At 48.7% G+C, this 21,095-nt stretch overlaps 1 protein-coding gene across 1 annotated transcript in view; it reads right to left on the bottom strand.

Moving 5' to 3' along the window:
• Positions 1-432: 432 nt before the first annotated feature.
• The window catches only part of COL17A1 (collagen type XVII alpha 1 chain), a 38,590-nt gene continuing 17,927 nt past the window's right edge, over positions 433-21,095 (bottom strand). Inside the window, exons 24-56 of the mRNA XM_056352175.1 lie at positions 20,658-20,693; positions 20,462-20,515; positions 20,055-20,090; positions 19,820-19,855; positions 19,347-19,409; positions 18,938-18,973; positions 18,503-18,565; positions 18,119-18,145; positions 17,380-17,415; positions 16,817-16,852; positions 16,525-16,605; positions 15,713-15,748; positions 14,927-15,007; positions 13,712-13,765; positions 13,031-13,072; positions 12,173-12,229; positions 11,955-12,014; positions 11,415-11,441; positions 11,289-11,330; positions 11,061-11,126; positions 10,632-10,679; positions 9,486-9,599; positions 9,075-9,212; positions 8,400-8,483; positions 7,272-7,403; positions 6,031-6,120; positions 5,426-5,539; positions 5,015-5,167; positions 3,852-4,268; positions 3,531-3,671; positions 2,867-2,929; positions 2,578-2,649; positions 433-2,380 (exon numbers count right to left, since the gene is read on the bottom strand). Of these exons, the coding sequence (XP_056208150.1) occupies positions 2,331-2,380; positions 2,578-2,649; positions 2,867-2,929; positions 3,531-3,671; positions 3,852-4,268; positions 5,015-5,167; positions 5,426-5,539; positions 6,031-6,120; positions 7,272-7,403; positions 8,400-8,483; positions 9,075-9,212; positions 9,486-9,599; positions 10,632-10,679; positions 11,061-11,126; positions 11,289-11,330; positions 11,415-11,441; positions 11,955-12,014; positions 12,173-12,229; positions 13,031-13,072; positions 13,712-13,765; positions 14,927-15,007; positions 15,713-15,748; positions 16,525-16,605; positions 16,817-16,852; positions 17,380-17,415; positions 18,119-18,145; positions 18,503-18,565; positions 18,938-18,973; positions 19,347-19,409; positions 19,820-19,855; positions 20,055-20,090; positions 20,462-20,515; positions 20,658-20,693 (2,585 nt within the window). The 3' untranslated portion in view covers positions 433-2,330. The remainder of the gene's footprint in view (positions 2,381-2,577; positions 2,650-2,866; positions 2,930-3,530; positions 3,672-3,851; positions 4,269-5,014; positions 5,168-5,425; positions 5,540-6,030; positions 6,121-7,271; positions 7,404-8,399; positions 8,484-9,074; positions 9,213-9,485; positions 9,600-10,631; positions 10,680-11,060; positions 11,127-11,288; positions 11,331-11,414; positions 11,442-11,954; positions 12,015-12,172; positions 12,230-13,030; positions 13,073-13,711; positions 13,766-14,926; positions 15,008-15,712; positions 15,749-16,524; positions 16,606-16,816; positions 16,853-17,379; positions 17,416-18,118; positions 18,146-18,502; positions 18,566-18,937; positions 18,974-19,346; positions 19,410-19,819; positions 19,856-20,054; positions 20,091-20,461; positions 20,516-20,657; positions 20,694-21,095) is intronic.

Here is a 21,095-nt window from a genome sequence, read left to right as displayed (position 1 = left end):
AAAACCCGAATGAAATACAAGGGATGTTTGAGTGAATGGGACAAATCAGCATTTTTAAAATAACCGAGTGTAAAAAGTACTTAACGTTGTGTAACATGTGGCTCCCTGACTAGAACAGCCCAGGGCAGGGGTGCAGATTTAGCACAAACCTGAAAATACAGTTTTCAGTGGCTGCCCTGCCCTGTCAGCGGGAATATAACTTGGGGTTGTAGGAGCTCCGGTTTGTCACCCCGTCCCTGGGACCCCTCGTGGCAGCCACCCTTCCCACTCAGGCACGGGGGAAGGGACGAGGTGTGGCTGTTGGGCAGGGGAGCCCCCGGAGCAGTGGTGACAAACAAACCGGGCTGCTATAGGGCTGCGCTGGTCCTGCCCCACCACACAACCTGCGAGCACGGGGCGGAGTCCTGAGTAGTTCGGGGGTGACTTCAGACATCGGGTAATACAGCTGCTGCACCTAAATACAACAACGTGCAGTATTTTTGTTGTTTTTAAGAGAGAATTAGAAGGAAATGTCTCATCTCAGCAGAGCCAGGTGGGGAGTATAAACCACTCGGGAGGATGCAGGCTTTATTGGCAAACACTGCAAGGTGCCGTGCTCGGGAAGTTGACCTGGCTCATGCCGGCCTTTGCTCTAAACTGTCCTCAGCCATGATGTGGGAAGAACACCAACATTTTGCATGGATAACATTGGAAATAAAAATAGACGAGGGGATTTTAAACCTGGACTGAAAACAAGCAAGCTTTTTTCCTTTAAAAATGAACCATGGACCTGCTTTGGCCGATACCTGGAACTAAAGTAGCACTCCAGCGTGCGTGTGCGTGTGCACGTGCGTGCATGGCCCCAGGAACACCATAAAGCTGATGTGGTGTCACAGGCGCAGTGACCAGGCGCTGTGTGAGGGGCTGCACTCCTGCACCGAAGCACCGGCCTCTGCCAGGCAGCACTTGCAGCTCGGCCATCGCCCAGCCGCTGCCACAGGACTTAAACTGTCAGCACTCACTGCCCCACTGCCAGGGAGAAGGTGACGGTGGTGGCACCCTGGGACGATGTGCAGAGGCTCCTGCTAAGGTGACTGGAAACCGCTGACACCTGCTTCCAGCTTGGCATCTGCTTGGGCCACGTCCCAGCGATGAGACACAAAACAGCCACCAAAGCCACGTCACAGTGCAGCTGGTACCGACCCACCAACAGAATGCTGATCAGGCAAGCCTGGGGTGAAAAACACACTTTAATGGGGCTGTTTACATTAAAAATTATTCCCCCCCCCATTAAAAAAAAAAAAAAAAAACCAGAAGAAAAATAAAAAAATATTTTTTAGAAGATCAACAAATTACATGTAAAAGTGCTTCGGTTCGGTCCCTGTGCATGTCACGTGTCGCTGTGCTGCTATAAACAGCCATCACAAAGCGCGTGGTGACCCCGGCTCCCCGCAAAGCACTTGCACGTGCTGCACCCCACTGCTGCCCCAGCCCCCCGGGACAGTTTGGCCGGGGCAGCGGGGCTCAGGAGCTGGCGTTAATGCACGCGGAGCGCTAGAGCACGGCAGAACTGCTGAGCTGGGAGGGCATCACTTCCCACAGCGAGTCACGGGCTGGGGTGGCGGCGGGTGCTGAGCCCAGGGGTGTGACAGCTCTGCAGCGGGGGCCACCAGCAGCCACGGGGAGAAGCCAGGGCCCGGCTCTTGCTGCCTGTGTCACTCGCCCCGCTGCAGCAGCTGCACGTGGGCAGGGCTGGGCTCAGCGCGTCACTGGTTGGGGTACGTCGGTGCAGACCCTCAAGCCACAGCCCCACTCAGCACCACCAGCACCTGCCTCAACGTGTCCTCCGCTCAGGGCTGGCACATCGGAGCTTGCGGCGGGGAAATCCCAGCGCTGTGAGCTTAGTCCCAGGGTTTCTTACAGGGCCTTTTGTCCTGCGGGCTGAACCTGATCTCTGAAAAATCGCGTGTTTGGTGGGGAGGGATTGCTTTCTCTTTTTCTTTTTGCTGGATAGGTGGCTAGCTGTAAAAAACCAGGTTTCTTACATAGCTGGGAGTAATACAAGCCTGGACCGGGTGAGACAGGAAGCCCTTGTCAGCCCCAAGACATACAAGCCTGGGAACTGGGGGTGCAAAGCCAAACATCAGCAACAGGACAAAATACCCACATTATGGCCATGCTGGGCGCGTAAAAGAGCCATTCAAATCTCTGCAGTGACACCGAACTATCAAGTCTACGTGGTTAGAGCTGATCAGCAAGGACATTTTAGCATTAAGGCAGTGAAGACTCAGGCTAATTCTCTATAGGCTGCTGGGAACACTGCCCAGTGCAGAACTGAGCTGCCTCTTTCCTTAAACCCCAACGCTTCTTCTCTTTCTTCTGCCAACATACACTTGTTCACCTGGGGACAACAAAGTAAAAGGAAGATTATTTTAAAAGTTCATGTCGGGTAAAAAAGACAAAAGACCCAAAACAAACAAACAAAAAATGGAGCCATGTGGGTTTTCCAGCAGTTCCCAGAGACGGGCTGGTGCCTGGGGAACCCTGCGCTCCCCGACAGGCAAACCCTGCTCTCCTGGGGGTGGCAGATGTTCATACCTTTCTCCCCTTTCTCTCCTTTTGGTCCCCTGTGCCCATGGCGTCCTGGTGGGCCCACCAGTCCGGGGTCACCTGAAGGAATGAGAAGACCAAGTTTTTCCTTGAGCATCGCTGGTCCGTGAACAGGGACAGGCCAGGGTAAGGAAGACCAAGCTAGGCTGCTGCACGGTGCCACCTCCACCGTGGGGAGGTGGTGACCTTGAGCAGTCCTGTGCCGACTGTCTCTGCGGTCACAGCGCTGCTTCCGGGGTGTTACAGGGCTCGAGAGGGAGAGGAGGGCAAGCCTTACCTTTGGGTCCGGGGTAACCCCTCTCGCCCTTTTCCCCAGGTGGCCCCTGGATGGTCCCGTATGCTGGAGAGGGAAATGAAGCAGAGGACGAATGAGCAGAACAAACCAGTTACAAAGGGCTTTGTGCTTAGGAAGAGAAGCAGTGAGTCACGCTGGAAGGACGTTTCTCTAGGTTAGATGGGATTAGACTGAGAGCAAGTTTTTTAAAAAACGTTTTGTAGCCAACAACATCCCAGGGGCAGGCTGTGATCTCCTTTCACCAGCGCTGCTCCGCCACCCTCGCTGGGTGTCCTGTCTGTCACCAGGGCCGGGCAGCCCACGCTCAGGGAGGGGAATCTGAGAACAGAGCAAGGAGCTGTCTTACATTGCTCTACATGTGCCAGCCCACCTATATGCAAATGAGCCACAGGAGCTGCAAGCACAGTGGCCTTCGGGGTTTGGGATGAATGTCCTACAAGTAGTGGGAAAACCTGATGTCCTTCCTAATAATGAGATTGCACCTCCCCAGAAAGAGAGGAAGAGGAGGGAAAGACTATCTGCCTCCAGCTTTGTATCTTGACCGTATTTTTGCAGCATGCAAAGGTGGAAAGATCACTAGGTCTGTAAGAGGTTGGAGACATCTCATATGCATGAGCCACAAACACTGAGCCAATACATCACTTACTTCTAAAGAAGTCCATGAGGTCCTCAGTGACATTGCCATAGGCTGCAAAAACCCTGCTGATGCCAGGGGGACCAGGAGGGCCTGGGGGACCTGCGGGTCCCCGTGCAGTGTAAGACATCAGGTCCTGGAGAATGCCTCGGCCTGAGGAATTAAAGATGTCATTTGAAAGGAGCTCTGGGAAAACTGGCTGGATGCTGAGGCAGGAAGGTGTAAGGGAGAGCAGTAGGCAGCAGGAAGGGGGGGGAAGTGGCACCAGGCATAAGGGGTTAGGAGGTGTGGGCTGGGACAGGGAGGGTCGGGACGAGCAGGCATGCCACTCACTCTGTAGGTTCTCCGACACACGGAGCGCCAGCTCATTGTAATCCAGGGAACCAGTGAAGGAGCTGCTGTAGGATCTGCTTGAACCTGCCGATCTGTGCGATTCCTCCTCCGTCAGCAATCCATCAAAAGACCTATCACTGCCCATGGAGGCATCATAAGTGCCATCACTGCCCATCGAGGCACTGTACGATGACATGCTGCTCATGGAGCTGCCATACGAGCTGCCTGTGCCCAGTGATCCCCCATGGGAACCCTCAGCACCAAGGGATCCTTCATGCAACCGCTCGGAAGTCCGTAACCCTTGGTACGATGAAGACACAGACCCAGCCACCAAGCCACTATCTCCTTTGGGTCCTGGTGGTCCCCGTGGGCCAGGGGGCCCAGGCGGCCCAGAGATGTAGCTTCGAACTTCATCACCTGCAAAATACAAGGAGGGGGAGTTCAGGGACACTGGGGTACCTGGTCCCCCAGACTTGGCAGAGGCCCTGTGCTACCGCCCTGGGTGTGATGTTCTGTCCCATCAATCGTCGCAGTAACCCTCCTCCAGGGCCATTTCTCAGGCCGCAAGCACATAGGTCACCCCTGATCTCCACAGATGGTATGACTCCCTCCTCCTTCCTGTCTCTCCCACAGTTTTGGGTGCCCAACCTTGGAAACACGCCCAGTGATTTTGCAGGAGGGTGCACTCCTCTCGGGCCAATTCCAGCACCTCTGCCAAAACAATCATTCTGTGACCAGCCTCCCAAAATCCCCAAAGGGGATCCCCATGTTTTTGAAAGGCTGCCCTGGATGACTTGCTAGTGGAAGAGCTAGCACAGCTGGCTCAGCGTCAAAGGAAATGCTTTTCCCATGGCAAAACTCCGCAGGCGACCTTACTAGGGACTCATTGTCCATTACAGGCCAATTGTAACTGCCCAGCGCCTGTCCCTTTTGGCTCACAACAGGGACTTCTGCCTTGCAGTCAGACTGCGAGGAGACAAGCCTACGGAGTGCAGCACAGTCCTGCACAGCCCTGGCTGCAGAGGGAAGGTGTGGCTGCAGCCCCAGGCCGGGGAAGCCTCCCGCTCCCGCAGGATGGCCTCAGCTGCGGCAGGGCCAGCAGCCCGCGCCAGGCGAAGCACGGCTCGGGGTGTGCGCAGGGAAGGTGGACGGTGTTCCCTTACTCTTCAGGTACTGGATCAGCTCACTCCTGAACTCGTCGCTGTGGGTGATGTCAGCATAGGACAAGAGGCCAGTTCCTGAGAAGCCTGGTGGTCCTGGAGGGCCAGGAGGGCCAGGTGGGCCCTGGAGTCCAGAGAGCGAGGAGTATCCCACATCTTGAGAGAAAACAAGAATTATTTCCCAACACGAGCGAGGACAAGGAAATCATACATGTCTGGGGATCCTGAAATTTTAAAGGCTCCAACCCCAGCTCCCATCCCTTTGCAGCTGATACTGATGTATTTTGGGTTTTTTTAAGTGACCTTGTTCTCAGTGGGAGTCACACCCCTTATAAGCTAAATCTCAGTCTCAGTCCCCCCCAGCATCTACAAACAGAATCTCCCTGCCAGCTGTAAGAAACACAAGTGCTTTACTTTGTAGATAAGCAGAGATGTCCTCCAGAGAGGTGCCTGGTGATCCAGGGATCCCTGGAGGTCCTCGGGGCCCTGCAGGACCAGGGGGCCCCACAAGGCCACTGAATTCGGAGTCTGTAAGACACAAGGGAAGAAAAGGAGTCACCCAAACCACCGCAACCCCGATGAATCTTCCCTGACAACACAGGTAATGCCAGCTACAGCCAAGTATAAGGCACTTCCTTCTTCCCCAGCACCTTTTGGTGCAGCCTTCCTGGTGCACCTCACTTCCCTGCGTGTAGACATCACATTGGGAAGTCAGGAGATCCCAAAGAACGTAGAAGTCCCTATTTTTGAAATCTACTATTTAGAAGCAGCATAAGAAATTTGTTTATGCTGCAGAGTTTCAAGAAGACAAAGGGCTCTGGGACAGCACCCTGCTGCTGCTCTCTGCAGGAGAGGTAGCAGTGCCGCTAGCTATGGCAGAGGGACCATCAGAGTCTCATGGAGGGTTATTTGTTGTGATATGCAAAAGGCGGAATTCTGTGACTAAGGCTGCAAAAAAAAAAATAAAATCCTGGGGGCATATAGGGACCTGTGGCAGGGGAGTAAAGAAGTCGGCTTACTTCGCAAGTATGCTGTCAGGTCACTGTAAGATATACCGGGTGTCCCTGGAGGCCCAGGTGGTCCAGGGATCCCAATGCTCATCCCAGAACCTGCAAAATCAAACAGATTCAAGGGGAGTGCCATATCAGAACAGGTTGTTACAGTGTGAGCAGACAGGCTCAGGGCTTGTTCCCAAGCAATGCAGGAGGGACTTGTGCAGGGTGGAGTGTTCCCATCAGCAGGCTGTCCTGGGAACCAGGGCTCAAGCCTTGTTCTGGACTTGGAGTTAAAGCTTGCCCTGTTAATACTACACAAGGGCACCTGCAGACAGGCAGCAACAGGCCTCTATACTTTGCAAAAGCTCTGCACACCCTCTGAACCCCTGACACGGGGTGGGGACAGGGTAGGGAACATGGGGACATGGCTCCAGAACACACAGCTCAGCTGTGACCCCCTGGCCGATGCATGTGCTGCTCTCCCTGTGTCTGCCTATCTGCAAGCAGCTCTGGAGAAAAACTGCACCTTTGTGATTTGCTTTAATGAACTGTCCTTGCTGATAAAATGCAGCTTGAGCTCTTGAGGTGCTGCTGTTAAACAGCAGTTTCCTGCTTCCAGAGCCAAAGAGGAAATTACCACCATGTCTGGAGCAGCCCATTAGTGAGATCTGGTCTCCAAGGGCAGTTCAGAGAGACGAACTACCTGTGCTTTTAAGCAGAAGCAGATAGTTGCTGCTGCCAGGATTAGACATTTTAGCAGTGCTGTTAGGGATGCTCCAGAGTCCTCTCTGTCCAACAGTTCTTACCTGCCATATTACCCCTTTACAGATGGGAAAATACAGCAGAGAGGTGGAATTTGTTTCAACTAATTTTAAACTTCTAAGAGCTTGTTTTTGGACCTGCCGTAACAGAAAGTGGGCATAGATCAACACTTCCACAGAGATATATATCCTGGCCACAGAGCCAGTGAGAAAAGGGTTATAAAGGCGCTTAAAGGTGTTGATGGGACTTCCAAGATGGCTGATATTAAATTATGTTCCTAAGCTCAGTTTTTAGCAAAGCAAGAACTCATTACTAGTGTCTGTGGGTAGTCTCTTAGCTACAGGGTATCTGTGCTCTCCCAAGTCTCTCACAATCCCTGTGGCAAGGTCTCTATACATAGGGATTCACAAAGTCGACACTGGAAGAGTTTTCACTGACAGCATGAGCTTTCTGCCCAGCTCCCGAAAGAACAGAGGGAAATGCACACTAATAAATGCCATTACTTGTCAAGTAGCTGATAAACCGTCTGGTCAGCTCATCATAATCCAGCGATAGAGACAGAGTGCCATCTCCCCCTGGTCCAGGGGGTCCTGGTGGGCCCTGAGGTCCAATTAGATACTGACGAATTTCTTCTCCTGGAAATGAAAAATGCATCTTTTAAGGCTGTGCAGCTGCTGCAAATACACTGGGTGTGAGGAGTTCCCAGCCTTTGAGCTCAGCCCCCACCACTAAGGAGACCATCAAAACCTATGGATGCAAAGCTCCTTTCCCCTCCTCCTGTTCTGAATGTGAACTGCCCCCTGTATGGTGCCAGAAACATTTGTGACAGGGCTGGGAACCTCCTACAACCCAGGGTATGAGGAGGATGAGAACTTGGATTGCTATAGGGACGTCATTTTGCTCTGTTTCTTCAGGATACTCTGGACAATATCTTTGATAAAGGGAATAAGAAGTGGCTTAGCTGGGAAGGACCGTGCTGAGGTCCGTGGCATTTCAGCAGCCATTTGTCTGTTTGGAATATGGAATCTGATTGAGTCTCCACTGCAGCACACAGGAGGAATGCAGTATTGGCCAGCAGCATCTACACCTTAAGGCACAGCAAAATGACATCCTGGTGATTTATCTGTTAGCCCACAGTAAGAGTGTGCATAGGAAAGAATACAGGGCTGAGTATCCTACTCACTTTATGAACAAAGACACAGCAAAGCTTTGGGGTGGGTAAGAAGGAATGGGGGGAACCCCAAGAGAGTGGGAGAGCTGGAAGGTAGAAGTCCAAGGTTTAGTGGGAGGTTGGGGAACATTGCGGGGAATTACGGAAAAGAAGGGACATAGGCAGGTGCCACCTAGAGAGCCAAGGAGGGGAAGGGAGGGGACAAAGTGAGAAACTGAAGAGTTGCAACCACAGCTTCTGGAAAGCATGCAATCTGTCCAGTACAAGACGCAAATCTGTCTCAGAGGACTTGGAAGGAGACATTGCAGGACGCTCAGCAGCAGCTATGGCAGGCCTTTGCTCTCCAAAGCAGCTGCTGGTAACTCCAGCTGGAGGCAGGAGACTGGAAGGGAAGGGCAGATCTCCAGGCTACTGGGATGCTTTCCCTCCATCCCCCATGTTTCCTTGGAGGGTCACTTACTCTGCAGCATGTCCAGAAGTTCTCGGTACAAAACGGATGTAGTTGATACTGAACTGGCAAATGACTGATAGTGATCTGAAGAGCCTGTGGGAGTGAAAAGGTTTTACATCAGGCAGGGTGAGACACAAGGTGAAGATGGGTCAGGCAGGGACAAAGGAAAGCTGAACTAATGCAGTTGAACTGGTGGAATGGGCTTCCCATGCACCCAACCATGAAGCAGTTGCTGTCTCACACATCCTGGTTGTCTCAAAAGCTGCGTGGTCTGTGCTCTTCTGACTTAAGATTTCAGGCTACTTCCAAAAGCTCTGGGAATTTCATCTACTTTAGGACAGCCCCAAGCATACAAGACAGTCCCAGAACACTTGAGACCACATACACCAAAGAGTCACCTCTGTTTGGGTCTTGGGAACATTACAGGGTCTAACAGCTAACGTTTAATGTGAGACTTCTTAAACAGAAGAAACTGTTATTTATTTGAACCATTAAAATGGGACAAGGCCCAGAGACCGCCTCAGCTGTGTGGAGTCCTGGGCCAAGACTGCAGAAGATGAATAACAGGGTTGGGGTGCTGCTATTTAAAGCCTGTTGTTCCTCCTCTGGTTCTCACCTCCTAAGTGTTGCACAAGCTCAGCCAAGACAGCGACTCAGTACAGAGCTTACCGACGGGGTGCTTACTTGTCATATAGCTCATAACGCGGGTAGCCAGCTCCCCATAATCCAAGCTCGTCCCATCTGCAGTAGTGATGATTCCATGTGGGCCTGGAGGGCCTGGCGGGCCTTGGGCACCAGTCAAATAATGCCTTACATTGTCACCTAGGTAGGAAGCCCAAGATACATCCACATCACTAGAGGGAAGGTAACAGCCACGTGCACAATTACTGAACCCTCTTGCCCTGGCAAAAAGCAGACCGACAGGACAGTTCTGCAGAGGCCACAGTGGGCAACAGCACTTCACAGCATTCAACAGAAATAATCCCAGAGCAGCAGGGCTGCTGTTGCTGAAGGGAGAGTGACAAAGGGGTTCGGGGAGCAAAAGAGTTTGAGGCATGCATCTGCTGATCCGTAGCAAAATCTCATTATACTTACTCTTCAGGTAGTCAGTGACATACTGCTGAATCTCTTGAGATGAACTTCCGCCTGGACCGGGAGGTCCAGGTGGCCCGGGAGGTCCAGGGGGTCCCTGAATTTGTCTGGATCCGCCTACAGAAAGTATTGTAGGGAGAAGGAGTTGTTTTGGCATGGTTGCATTAGAACAAGCAATCTAAAGTGTGCTTGCAGTGAGCCCTTCCCACAGATCTAGAAAAAGCCTTAGGAATGGACTATGGAGGGGCTTCCCTCTATCTCTAAACACAGTCTAAGGGTGAGCTATTAGGCAGTATAATGTCTTCAACTAATCTGGCATCTTGTAATTCAGCCTGAGCAGCTCTGCCAAGACCTCCCTGGCTTCGTACTGACAGACCTGGTCAGTTTGTGCACCAGAGTGCAATGCTGTGCAGAAATACAGATGGAGATCCATAAAGCACTCCAGCTCATTAGGCTGAACTCACTGTCCTGCTGCTCCCAATCCCAGCCAGCCCGGGCAGCACCAGCTCAAGGACCTCCTCATTCATCTCCATCAAGATACAGGTGGGCCCAGTGTGACTCCTGGCACCATGGCGTCTAGTGACACCTCATGCTCTTTGTGTCTGTCTTCCCAGAACCCTGAAGTAGTGTTCCTAGGACATGATGTGGAGAAGCCGAGGGCTTGTTTACACGGACACTTAAGTTGACCCATACACACTTTTTCTGAAACTGCATTAATACCCTGCATACAGAGATGCTCTTACTCAGAATGAAAGCAGCTTAATTCACATGGATCTACATGAGGGTAAGTAAAACAGAGCAAACAGCACTTTTGTTCTTATCAGAAGTTTTTCCACTAGAAGGTTCAACGCAGCTTTCCTAATCCCTTGTGCAACATGGTTAGCCAACCTGGAATCCCTTTCTTTTATGTCCCATGAGGAAAAAATGGCTCAAAAGATTCCCAGCAAGCTGGAAACAGAAAACCTGCAATTCTTAAATTGTCTATCTGAAGTCAGGCTGTGCAAAAAGAGGTTTTGAAATCCCAACAGATCCCAACAGCATTAGATCAGCACCCACACTTGTAAAACCCAAAAGGAGCTTTTTCAAAATCTCTACCAGGATGTCAGCATTTCTTGATAGTATCAGAACAACGGGGGTCTGGCCTCTTACCTCGAGATGCTCCTGGGATGCCAGGAGCACCTGGGACACCTGCATCACCTGGAAACCAGAGGGAGAGAGACAGACAATTGTACTGGGTGTCACTGCATGTTGCATACTTGGTCGGGTAAAACAGTTGAGTTACATGTTGTCAGAGAAGCCCACTAGCTAGCCCTTGTAATTACTATCATGAGTTAGCAGCTTGTTGTGGAACAGCAGAAGGAAGAGGCCACAGTAGCTCTCCTGAGCCTTCTGTGACCTGCCCGTGTGCTTTATACTCAGAGCAATTCTATTGCCATGGTCCTGCTCTGCCTGAAAAGGCAGAGGTGGGCACAACTGTAGTTCCCAAAGGACCCGGTTGCTCCATCCTTTAGTCTCAAACACTCTTGGCTGTGTGAGGCCACCAGTAAAGAAAGAAAGAAAGAAGATTTTTAACTTCACCTTTGGGTCCAGGTGGGCCTGGTGGGCCAGGAAGTCCTGGACGTCCTTGAATAGTGACTCTGTCACCTGCCGATTACAGAAAGAGAATCAGAGATTCACAGGAATAAAATGTGTAGACAAAATCCTGGCTCCACTAAAACTAAGCTAGTATCGGTAGAGCAGGATTTTGCCCCCTGGTTTCAGCCTAGGGACAACGAATTCAAAGGAGGAAAGAGGACACAGACTGACCATGAGAGGAGAATGCTGGAAGGCCAGGTTCACCCGGTTCTCCTGCATGGGACACAGAAATGGAGGAGCAGTCATATACAGAGACAAGCTACCCTGCACCCCACCGATATATCCTGGAAGTCTTACCTGTGAATCCTCGTGGACCTGGTTCGCCTGTGAACAGGGGAGCAGAGGACCGGTGTTAGCATTTGCTTTGTTCTGATCTGCAACATCCCAGCCCACACTGCAGAATATTATCATGGCCTTCAATTGGCAGGGCAAAAATGGGTAAAGGGAGTAGGTTTTCCTGCCGGCTGAGAGCTGAGCTACGTTTCACAGGACTACCTCCTTGCACTGGCTTAGCCAAGTCCTGCCTGGCTGCAAAAAGATTCTTCCCCTTTAACGGCAAATCTGAAGCTCTGAATGTTACAGGATCTAATGGGCTTGCAAAGCTGGGATATGAATACAGCAATTGCCTTGAGACAAGTACTGGAGGCTAATAAACTTCTGCGACAGACTGACTTGTTTTATGGCAGCAGGCTGGAGTCCTATTTAGTGACCACTGTGCTAGCTTTCTTACAGCCACAACAAGGCAGAATGCTTTCTGCTTCCAAGCCCTTCCTTCCTTCTTTTCAGTCTGAGGTGCTGAGATCCATCTAGTATCGTGAGGATACAGGCTATACCCACCTCGGTCTCCCTTCGGGCCTGGTGGGCCTGGTGGACCTGGTGGGCCTGTGAGGAATGTTTCTGTAATAAGAACAAAAAGTTTTTTTGATGACATGTGACAGGACATGACACAAGTTTCCTCTGGCTCCACCTGGTCCTAGCCAAGGATGTGCTCCCTGGAACCCTAACAGTCAGGACATTCCCAGGGCACAGGCAAGGTACTGAGGAAAAGAACCAACCTGAGGTGGACGTGGAAGATCCTGGTCTCCCTGGTGGGCCTGGAGGCCCTGGCAATCCTTCTCCTAGGCAAAAGGGAGACAAAAGGACTTCAGGAAGGATGACCCTCAGCAATGTACATACATGCATGTCAGAGCTGCTACATCTCCAGCCATGGCTGCAGCTCAAGTATTTCCAAGTGTAGGCTAGTATTATTGTTTTCTTTACACACATCTATCCCTGTTTGTTACTTATTTTTCATTATCTTTTGCCACCACTGCATGCACACGACAAAGGAACTCCTTTCTTTGTGGGACAGAGTGCCTACCCCAGCCAGCCTTCACTACATCGAAAGGGAAGGTTCAATTCATCACACACCTGACCTTCTTCCCTTCACTACTGAGCAAGGAATGGGATTACGCTCCTGTCTCATGTTCTCCTGCACCTCCCCTCTCTTGGCTGTGAAAAGGAAATCTGTGCTACAGGAAGTGGAGCGGGGATATGTTCCTCATGATAAGAACCATTCCATCTGTCCCCAGCTGGAAGCCAAAGCTGGACAAGTAAGTAGTAAAGACAGAATTGAATGCAGTTACCTCCTTTGGGAAGTAAGACATATAGGGTGTCTTCCCCAAAAGTATGGCTTTAATGAATTACTACTCTGACTAGCAAACCTCTGCTAAAGCAAATCTCCTCTCTTGGGCAGCATCTTGCTGCTGTGAAACCGTATTGCAGTGAAATTGTGTTAGTAGGAACCGACTGTGTGAAATTCTGCTTCCAGTAAAGTCAGCCAAGATTGCATCTGGGACACCACAAGTCACAGGATAGAGGCACTGGAAAAAATTCCCACTTTCCAAGTTTGTTTCAGAGAAACAAGCTCTTACCTGGGGGGCCACGAGGTCCTGGGGGTCCCTGCACAGATTCACCTGATGACAAAAGAAATGGGGGTATTATAGAATATTTAATCAGCTGCAGAAGAATGGCTGCAGAAGCATGGCCTTAGAATCTCTGAAGATCTGCACAATCCAGGCCTGGTATTAGAATAGGCCTGTAATCGGAATTGTACTGAAGTTGCTGTGCTGAAGTTAACAAGAAAGGTAGCCTCGAGCTATTCTTGAATCCTGAGACCAAGTCATTATGTTGTGCCAACAGGCCGTGGCTGTAACAAGATACAGCTGCTGGGAAAGCAGGTGCAGGGCCAAGAAAGATAGGGACCGGTATGGGAAAATAGGGAGTAACAAACTACAAGGCTGAAGCACAGCAACACAATTAGCTACATGGATAGAATGCTTATTTTAGTCATGATAATTAGGGGCGTGAGAACTGCGCGTGTTTAGAGACTACTAACCAATTATATTTCTGCTTTACGAATATGCATGTGTATCGGTTCTATATAAGTAGTGTTAGAAACTAACAAAGTTGAGCAAGATGCATAACTCATATTGAGCGTCTTCTTGACTCTGGCAAACCCTTCTTCCAACAATCAGCAAACTGCATGGCTCAGAAAGGTGCCATGTGTGTTAGCATCCCCCGGCTTATGTACAGAGCTCTGCTATATTACATACCTGGTGGCCCAGGGGGACCTGGTGGTCCTGCTCGCCCTTGTAAATCTGCAAGCACTGTGCAAATGAAACACACACAAAAAAAGCAAAATTGTTGCTGTGGAGCTACTGCTGCTGTGGAAACAAATTATTACAAAAGTGGACTAAGGCAGGACCTTGGTGACCTAAGCCAAAGCTGAGGCAGAGAGGGGAGAGAGGTGTTCAGTTGCCAGCATGCAGGTTAGGATGTGAAGCAAAATACAGTGCTGAGATCTCTCTGGAGAGTAATGGCTGCTGAAGGAAACAGCAAAGGACTCAAAGGCTAGAGAAGGAGGGAAAGAACTTTCAAGGAGAGGAAAGATTCTTTGAAAGAGGGGCAAGTTTTGGAAGGAGAGTGTTATGCAGCCATTATTTAACGTGTAGTTGCACCGTGCTATCTTGATTGGAGATGTATCCTCACCTCCAGGCTGAGGCACAAACTCAAAGTTCAGTGATGCTGAGATCCAAGACTTCTAAATGGGGGATGGGACAGTACTGAAGCATGGTTTGGATCTACATGACCCCATTCAGATGGTGATCAGGCAAGGACCATTTTATGATTTTATGCCCTCCTCTACCTTGCCTCTCCTGCACACTTGCAGAGGTCCCAGACCCTAGGATTACTGACTGTAAGTGCACCACACACACATCTAGAATTGCATAGAGCAAGCAAACACTTTCCCTGGGATGCTACTAAACCATTCTGTTCTGCTCCACTTATTTTAATCTTAAAATAGCATTTGCTCCCCTGTGAATTCATCCTCTAATTCACAGATAGGTTTTGATTTCCGTTGCTCAGATTAACACGCCTTTCCAAAATGGTTCTCCTCTTACAGATGGCTCTGTGGTTGTATTACATAGGGAACTGCCCTGTGCTAAACACAGTGGCTAAAAGGCCAGGGTAACCTCACAGCTCTGTGACCACCTCTGCTGGTAGGGACTGTTCACCTGTCACCATTCCTTAGCTTTCCTCTCTGTGACATGGGCCTGAAGCCACCTTTTGAAAGCACTTTGGGATGCACAGATGAGGAGGGCAGAAGGGGTGCTGGAATTGCTGTCCTACCATCAAACATGCACACACACACTTCTCCTAGTCAGGTTGAGGGGAAAGAGGCAGAGGCATCTCCTACTAGCTGTGAACAGGCCTTCAGGTCTCTGGCACCTCTCCAGGCAAAGGACTGGAAAGGCAGGCCCACTTACTTTGAGATGCTAATGATGAGACTTCTGTTTTGATAGTTTCTATCACAGCTTCACCTGGGGATCCCTTCTCGCCCCGTAGACCTTTTTCAGGGATTAAAAAAAAAAAAAAAAAAGAGAGAGAGAGAAAGCGAATTATATACCTGAGAGAAGGTGACGTTTTGCACCCACTCCTCACCTCCTTGACAACAGGTTCAGATTTTGCTTATGTGCCCTGGGAGCATGAACTCAGTCCCTGGCTCTGAGGGACACTGTATTCAAATGTGGAAATTACTGCACAATTTGCTCTTAACAGGATCATAGAAAAATGGCGAAGAAAGGTTCTTAGGAGCCAGCTCTGTTCAGGGCCTTCCAAAGAGATGTCTGTCCAGTTGGCAGTGGCTTCACAGTGACATGATACCCATAGCTTGTTTTCCCACCTTTCAAAATGGCAGGAGGTATCCAGCTGGACTAGATTTCCTACCACAAAAAGGCAACTGCATTTGTGAAGTGCCTGAGAAATACCAGCCTCCGGAAAGAATAACATAAGGAAAAAAAAAATATATTTGCAGCATCCACATCACACTGGCTCTTACCATCCCTCTTCTTCCCCCGGGAAAGAAAAAAAGAATAGAAATTCTTCACAAGATTAATTAAACCAAAATAATGCAGCAAAATGAACTGAAAGGAAGAAATCTGCAAATAAAAAAGAGAGGGATTGTACCAAGGGCTGAGAGAATTAGAAACAAAGGAAAACTAATGAATTCCATTCTCTTAAGAAGCAGAATCAAAGCTGATGGAGAACGGTACCTTGCTGTCCAGGGAGACCAGCTGGTCCAACAGGACCTGGTTTCAAAGGGGAAAAAATAGAGTGCATTAGATTTTCCTGGTTGTATTTGACAGTAGGGGCAAAGAATCAATAGGTCTTTTATAAGAGCGAAGACTATCGAATAAAGTATTTGTCTGCACAAGTAAATGGAATTGCTATGGGGTATGAATTAATCAATGTCCCATGTATTACTTGAAGCTCCAGAGAAGAGACTTATTTTCCATCACGTGGCAATTAAAGTGCTTGGTGCCTCTTAGACTGGGGAAATGTCACCAACCACAATAGAAATGGAATAGGCCTAACCCTCCTCTCGCATTCCCCGCTGCAAATCGAGGCTAGCTCTACCAAACCAGCCCCAGGATTAGCTCCAACTATACAGCTGGGAGGAGACCCAGGGCTCAGGAACCCTGCTGCCTGACACCAGCGTGCTGGAGGGCAGCGTCTGACCTGGGGCAGAGGAGTCTCAGGACCAAGCTCGGGCATAGCCAGAGTCTCTGTGTGTGGACCAGAACAGCGTTCCCATTTTCTTCATCTTCTCAGCCCTCTCTTCTGTCCTCCCCCCTCCCACGATCATATCCCATTTCTTCCTTGAGGCTGCTGCCTTTCTAACTCAGCCTGAGATCTTGGTCTTTCTGCAGGGGAGGGTGAGGACCATGAGTCCTGCCTGAGCAATCTTGCCTCTCAGACAGGCCAGCCTGGCAGAGACAATAAGCATTACACATTAAATTGAGAACTAGTGGCACAGTAGTGTAAGCTGCCTGCAAAAAGCACAGCAGAGGAGCAGCTGCCTCACCTGGAACACCTGGGGGTCCAGCAGGGCCAGCTGGGCCTGGGGGACCCGGTGGGCCTGGCAGAGCAATAGTTGACGAACCCTCTGAAACACAAACACATATATGCATGCATCCAGCAAACGTGTAACAAATCTATCCTTCAGGAATCTCACATCTATAGCATATGTATGCTCCCAACACAGGGAGTCCCAGTACTAGTCTGACACACAGTCAAAATGTATTTAGGAGGCATAACAAAAAAAAGAGAAAATCCTCCAAAAGCAGAAGTGTTTGAACTCTCACAGCACTACATACCAGCACTTACGACTGTTCCTGGAGCTCCAGGTTCTCCTAAGGAAACAAAGCAACAAAAGATGAACTTCTTTTTTGGGGAAGATTTGTCACTAGCTCAATGACATCGTCTTATTAAGCACGGGATTTCTGTTCTCTTTACCCTTGATCTCCTGTCTGAGAAGTCATAGCACTAGAAGGTCATGGGGGAAACAACAGAGTTCGGCTAATCCAGAGAGATCCTCTGATCAACTTCCCAAGCACTACATCTGCCAGCACAGGCAAACAGCCTTAATTTATCCGAGGCAGACACACGTCTTACATTGCAGCCACCAGGGCTGCTCAGGGCAGAACCACGTTTGCTAAGGTTTTCTCACAGGAGAACTGTCATGCTGAGTGCCTCAGCAGATGCCCTGCCTTTGTGTGTGCTCAGGGGGGCTTTGGCTAGCAGCTGTTTCTCAGACCTTCCCTTCCCAAAGCCACTAGATGCCACTGTTGATTCAGGGACTGGTCAGCAGAGCGGCTAACCCTCCCTAAAATGACGTGCTTAGAGAGAAAATGAGTATTAGGAAAGAAACAAAACTCACCTTTAGACCCTGGTCGGCCTGGGCTCCCTGGAAGTCCTGATATGAGGTAGACAAACATTTTTAAATGGTTAGTACAAATATTGTCTGCTTTATATTTTCTAGGTAGCCCAGTTGAGTTTCACTTGTGGATTTATGGAAAGAGTTCCCTACTCAAGACCCTGGCTATCAGCATTTACGAGCAGGTCCCTGACAGCAAGTGGAAGAATTCACAGTGGACTGTAGACTGAGCTGGTAGCATCTCTGGGAACAGATAAGGACTTCCCTTCTCTCACTGCTCCCTGGATGACAGCACTGCTCCCTGGATTTATCTGTAGCTCCTTGCAGGTACTGCTCCCTGTCCTGAGGCTCCTGGATAAATTCCCTGGTGACTTGCTCCCCAAACTGCCTCTGCTTGGAGACATCACATCCTCTGTTTCCACCTCTGTTGCTACATCCTCTCCCCTCTGTTTCTGCTGCTGATTAGGACTTTCCAGTGATGCACAGGGAACTGAAACATCTTATTTGTTGCAAACTATGTTTTAGGAAGAGGCATATTTTCAACAGTCCAAGGCCCTGAATTGCTCAAAGGTTACACAACAACCACAAAACCTGTCTCAATACTCAATACCCAAAGGAGATGCAGAAACCTTGGGATATCTCTCTGGAAGCCCCAAGCAGCGCAGAGGGAAAAGTACAAGGTTTTTTTGAGCCCGTATCAAAGTGTGTCGTTGATAAACTGGAACACAGTGGAAAAGCCTACCTGGTGGTCCTTGGGGTCCTGTGAGACCTGGCAGAAAAAAGGAAACATTCTAAGATGTCTAAACAAATTTCAGGTAGGGAAAGTATAGACAGGGAGAAAAAGATTACATTTACTTGAAATTACAGTACACAGTCCACAAGTGGTGTATATTGGCCTAGCACCTGGTATGTAAACTGGCTCATAGCAGCTGATGTTCTTGTTTGCAGTGTATGCAATCCTGAGATCACAAAGGCTCTAGATTCCCCGTGTGTTTTCCTTTCATGACCATTTTACAATGCAAAGGTCTTCTGCTAGCCTTAACTTCAAATTAAGACTGGAAATTGTTGACAAAGACATCTGTATTCCTAACTGAGCAAAAAGTACTTTTGTTCTCTGTGCTTTTACCTGGCTGTCCTGCATCTCCAGAGGGTCCTGGAGGGCCTCGGGGTCCTGGAAAACCTGGTTCACCTAGGGATATAATCACCATTAACAAGCCAGAAGTCACTGACTCACAATCTACCAATCCTTTCAAGCTTGGCCACCAGCCATCCTGCAGCATTTTCTACCTATTGTATCCTCATAGCCAACTAGCCATGTTCAGTTTCAGTGTCTGGGAGGTGAACATCAACGACAGAAGAGTTCTGTAGTGAGAAGAACTCTGTCACAAGTTTAAAGCCGGCTCCATTGTATGTCTCAGCTCCATGGCTGACTCTACAGTGCTTCTGAAACAGCAAGATCCCAGAACTTGAATCTGCTGCTATCTTCTCCCACCCTTTTTACAAATCAGCCTCCAGCCAAATCAGAAAGTACATGCACTTCTACCTCAAAAGAATCCCTTACCTTTTTTACCTGGCTGTCCATCACGGCCAGCTTGTCCTGTCCAAAAAAAAAAAAAAAAGAGACTGTTAGGGACAGCTGAAGTAGCATCACAGTTGCCATCCATCCTCCTCCTAAGCAGAGCACATACCTAAACACAAGAGAGTGGCTTTTCACCATACTGTGTCTGAAAAAACCTTGGCTGCAGTTACTCAAGATCCAGAAAACATTCACTTTTTCAAGTGAATTCATTAATTGTAGAACATCTTTTCCAAGTATACAAGCTAATCTTAGCTATCTAGAGAAAAGATCTAGGATCACAACCAGTTTGATTCCACTCCCATGTTGTTTCTTTGTCTGTGCTCACAGAAACACACTCTAGGTGGAAATGACATTGACACACCTATAAACACAGCTGTTTTCTGTTACCCACCTACAGGTCCTTTAGCCCCTGGCTCTCCTGGAGGACCAGGCACTCCTCTTGAGCCTTGTTCACCTGTAGTGAAATGGTATGAAAATGAATCAAACAAATCTTGGTGAAGATAAAGCTTATGACTGTCAACAATATTTGGTGCTTTGCAATCGAAAACCAGCATTGACAGGATGTTCAGGCCTTATGATTCATGACTGACTGTCTCTGAGCATTAGAAGAGCTCAAGTGATGTGAATACATAGCCTCTGAAGGAGAATTTCCCTAAAGCTAAATACAAAGATTACTACCAAGATTAGTGGCTCTATTTAAAACTTGGGTGCAAAAAACCCCCTCCTTTAACAAATAACATCATTACCCTTTTTCAAGTTAACTGGGAATGGCTGGGCTATGCTGTTATTTGGAAACTCATAGGAAACAGAGGAAACATATTTGGAAACAGATAGGCTGTTACTCTGGGAAAACAATCCACTAACCTGTCATTCCACGAGAACCCTTCTCACCCTGATCACCTGCGGTACAAAAAACGGAAGGATTCTGTGAGATTGTGTAATTGTAAAATGTTTACATCCAAGAAGATAAAATCTGCTTTCCGACAAAAGCACAGAAGAAAAAGCAAAAGAAGCATAGGGTTAATACCCATGGACAGTATCCATATCAAAAGGAAACTAAAGAAAATATGCACAAAAGATATCTAATTCATCAACACACCTTTGGGTCCAGGGGCTCCAGTGGCTCCTTTCTCACCTGAAAGATACACGGATAATTGAAGAATAATAATGATGTCGGAAGTGAAAGAAACTTCATGCATCAAGAACAATCATACAGATTCTTTGATATCAGACAAACTCAAACTGGAAATTCCTTTTCTTCAATACAGCTCCATCATCCAACCATGTTTCCTCACCTATACTGCTCTATTACCTCCGTGTCTCTTGTATTTCTCAATATTTGCTTGCAGTCATTAAGTTTAGCTTCCCTCCCCTTTCTTCAGCCTTAAGCTTTTCTTTGCCCCTAGCATCAAAATGCTACATGCTCAAACCAAGTCTGCTACTCAGAGAAGTACTAGAAAAGCACATCAGCTGCTGCGGTAATTGCTGAAAGGAAGAGAAGCTTACCCTTAGCACCTGGGAGGCCACCTTCTCCTCTAAATCCTTGCAGGCCAGGAGGACCTGCAGAAAAAATGAGATGGGGGAGTTTAATTCATCCCACTCACCACTATACATCACTGAAGAAGAAAAACTATGAAAAATTATCACTCTTGGTTTTGTTTTCTCCAATCACTATGCCAAAGCAAATGAATGCAGCACTCACCTGGAGGACCTTGTGGACCTGGAGAACCCATCAGACCTGTGAATAAGGAACATGGATTTTCTTTCAGTAACACCACTATTAGAAAATGAACAAATCTCTTTTGGTTTGCCCCACAGCATCCACAATCTACTAGGTGTTTAGCAGATTGGAATTCCCACAGCTACTGTGAGAATTTGCATCACTGGCATCCTTAAAACTGGGACAACAAATCTGCACAGCTTAGTTCTTGTGACATAGAGGAAGTGGTTTTCCCTAAAGTAAGATAAAGTGATTCAAACCTTCCATCTTGACTGAGATGTTGGGACTATTTTTTTTATAGTTCAATTTTTATCACAGTTACATGGACTGTAGAGCTGTAACTCTGTCAGAAGCCTGTTAGGGCTATGGAATTTACCTTATTATTTCTGAAAGCAGAGAAAAAACAGCTGGAAACATCAC

This window comes from Falco biarmicus, chromosome 9, assembly GCF_023638135.1.
Source record: "Falco biarmicus isolate bFalBia1 chromosome 9, bFalBia1.pri, whole genome shotgun sequence".
Taxonomy (NCBI): Eukaryota; Metazoa; Chordata; class Aves; order Falconiformes; family Falconidae; genus Falco; species Falco biarmicus.
The sequence above is the reverse complement of the archived record's forward strand: the minus strand, read 5'-3'. Positions and strand labels throughout refer to the sequence as shown.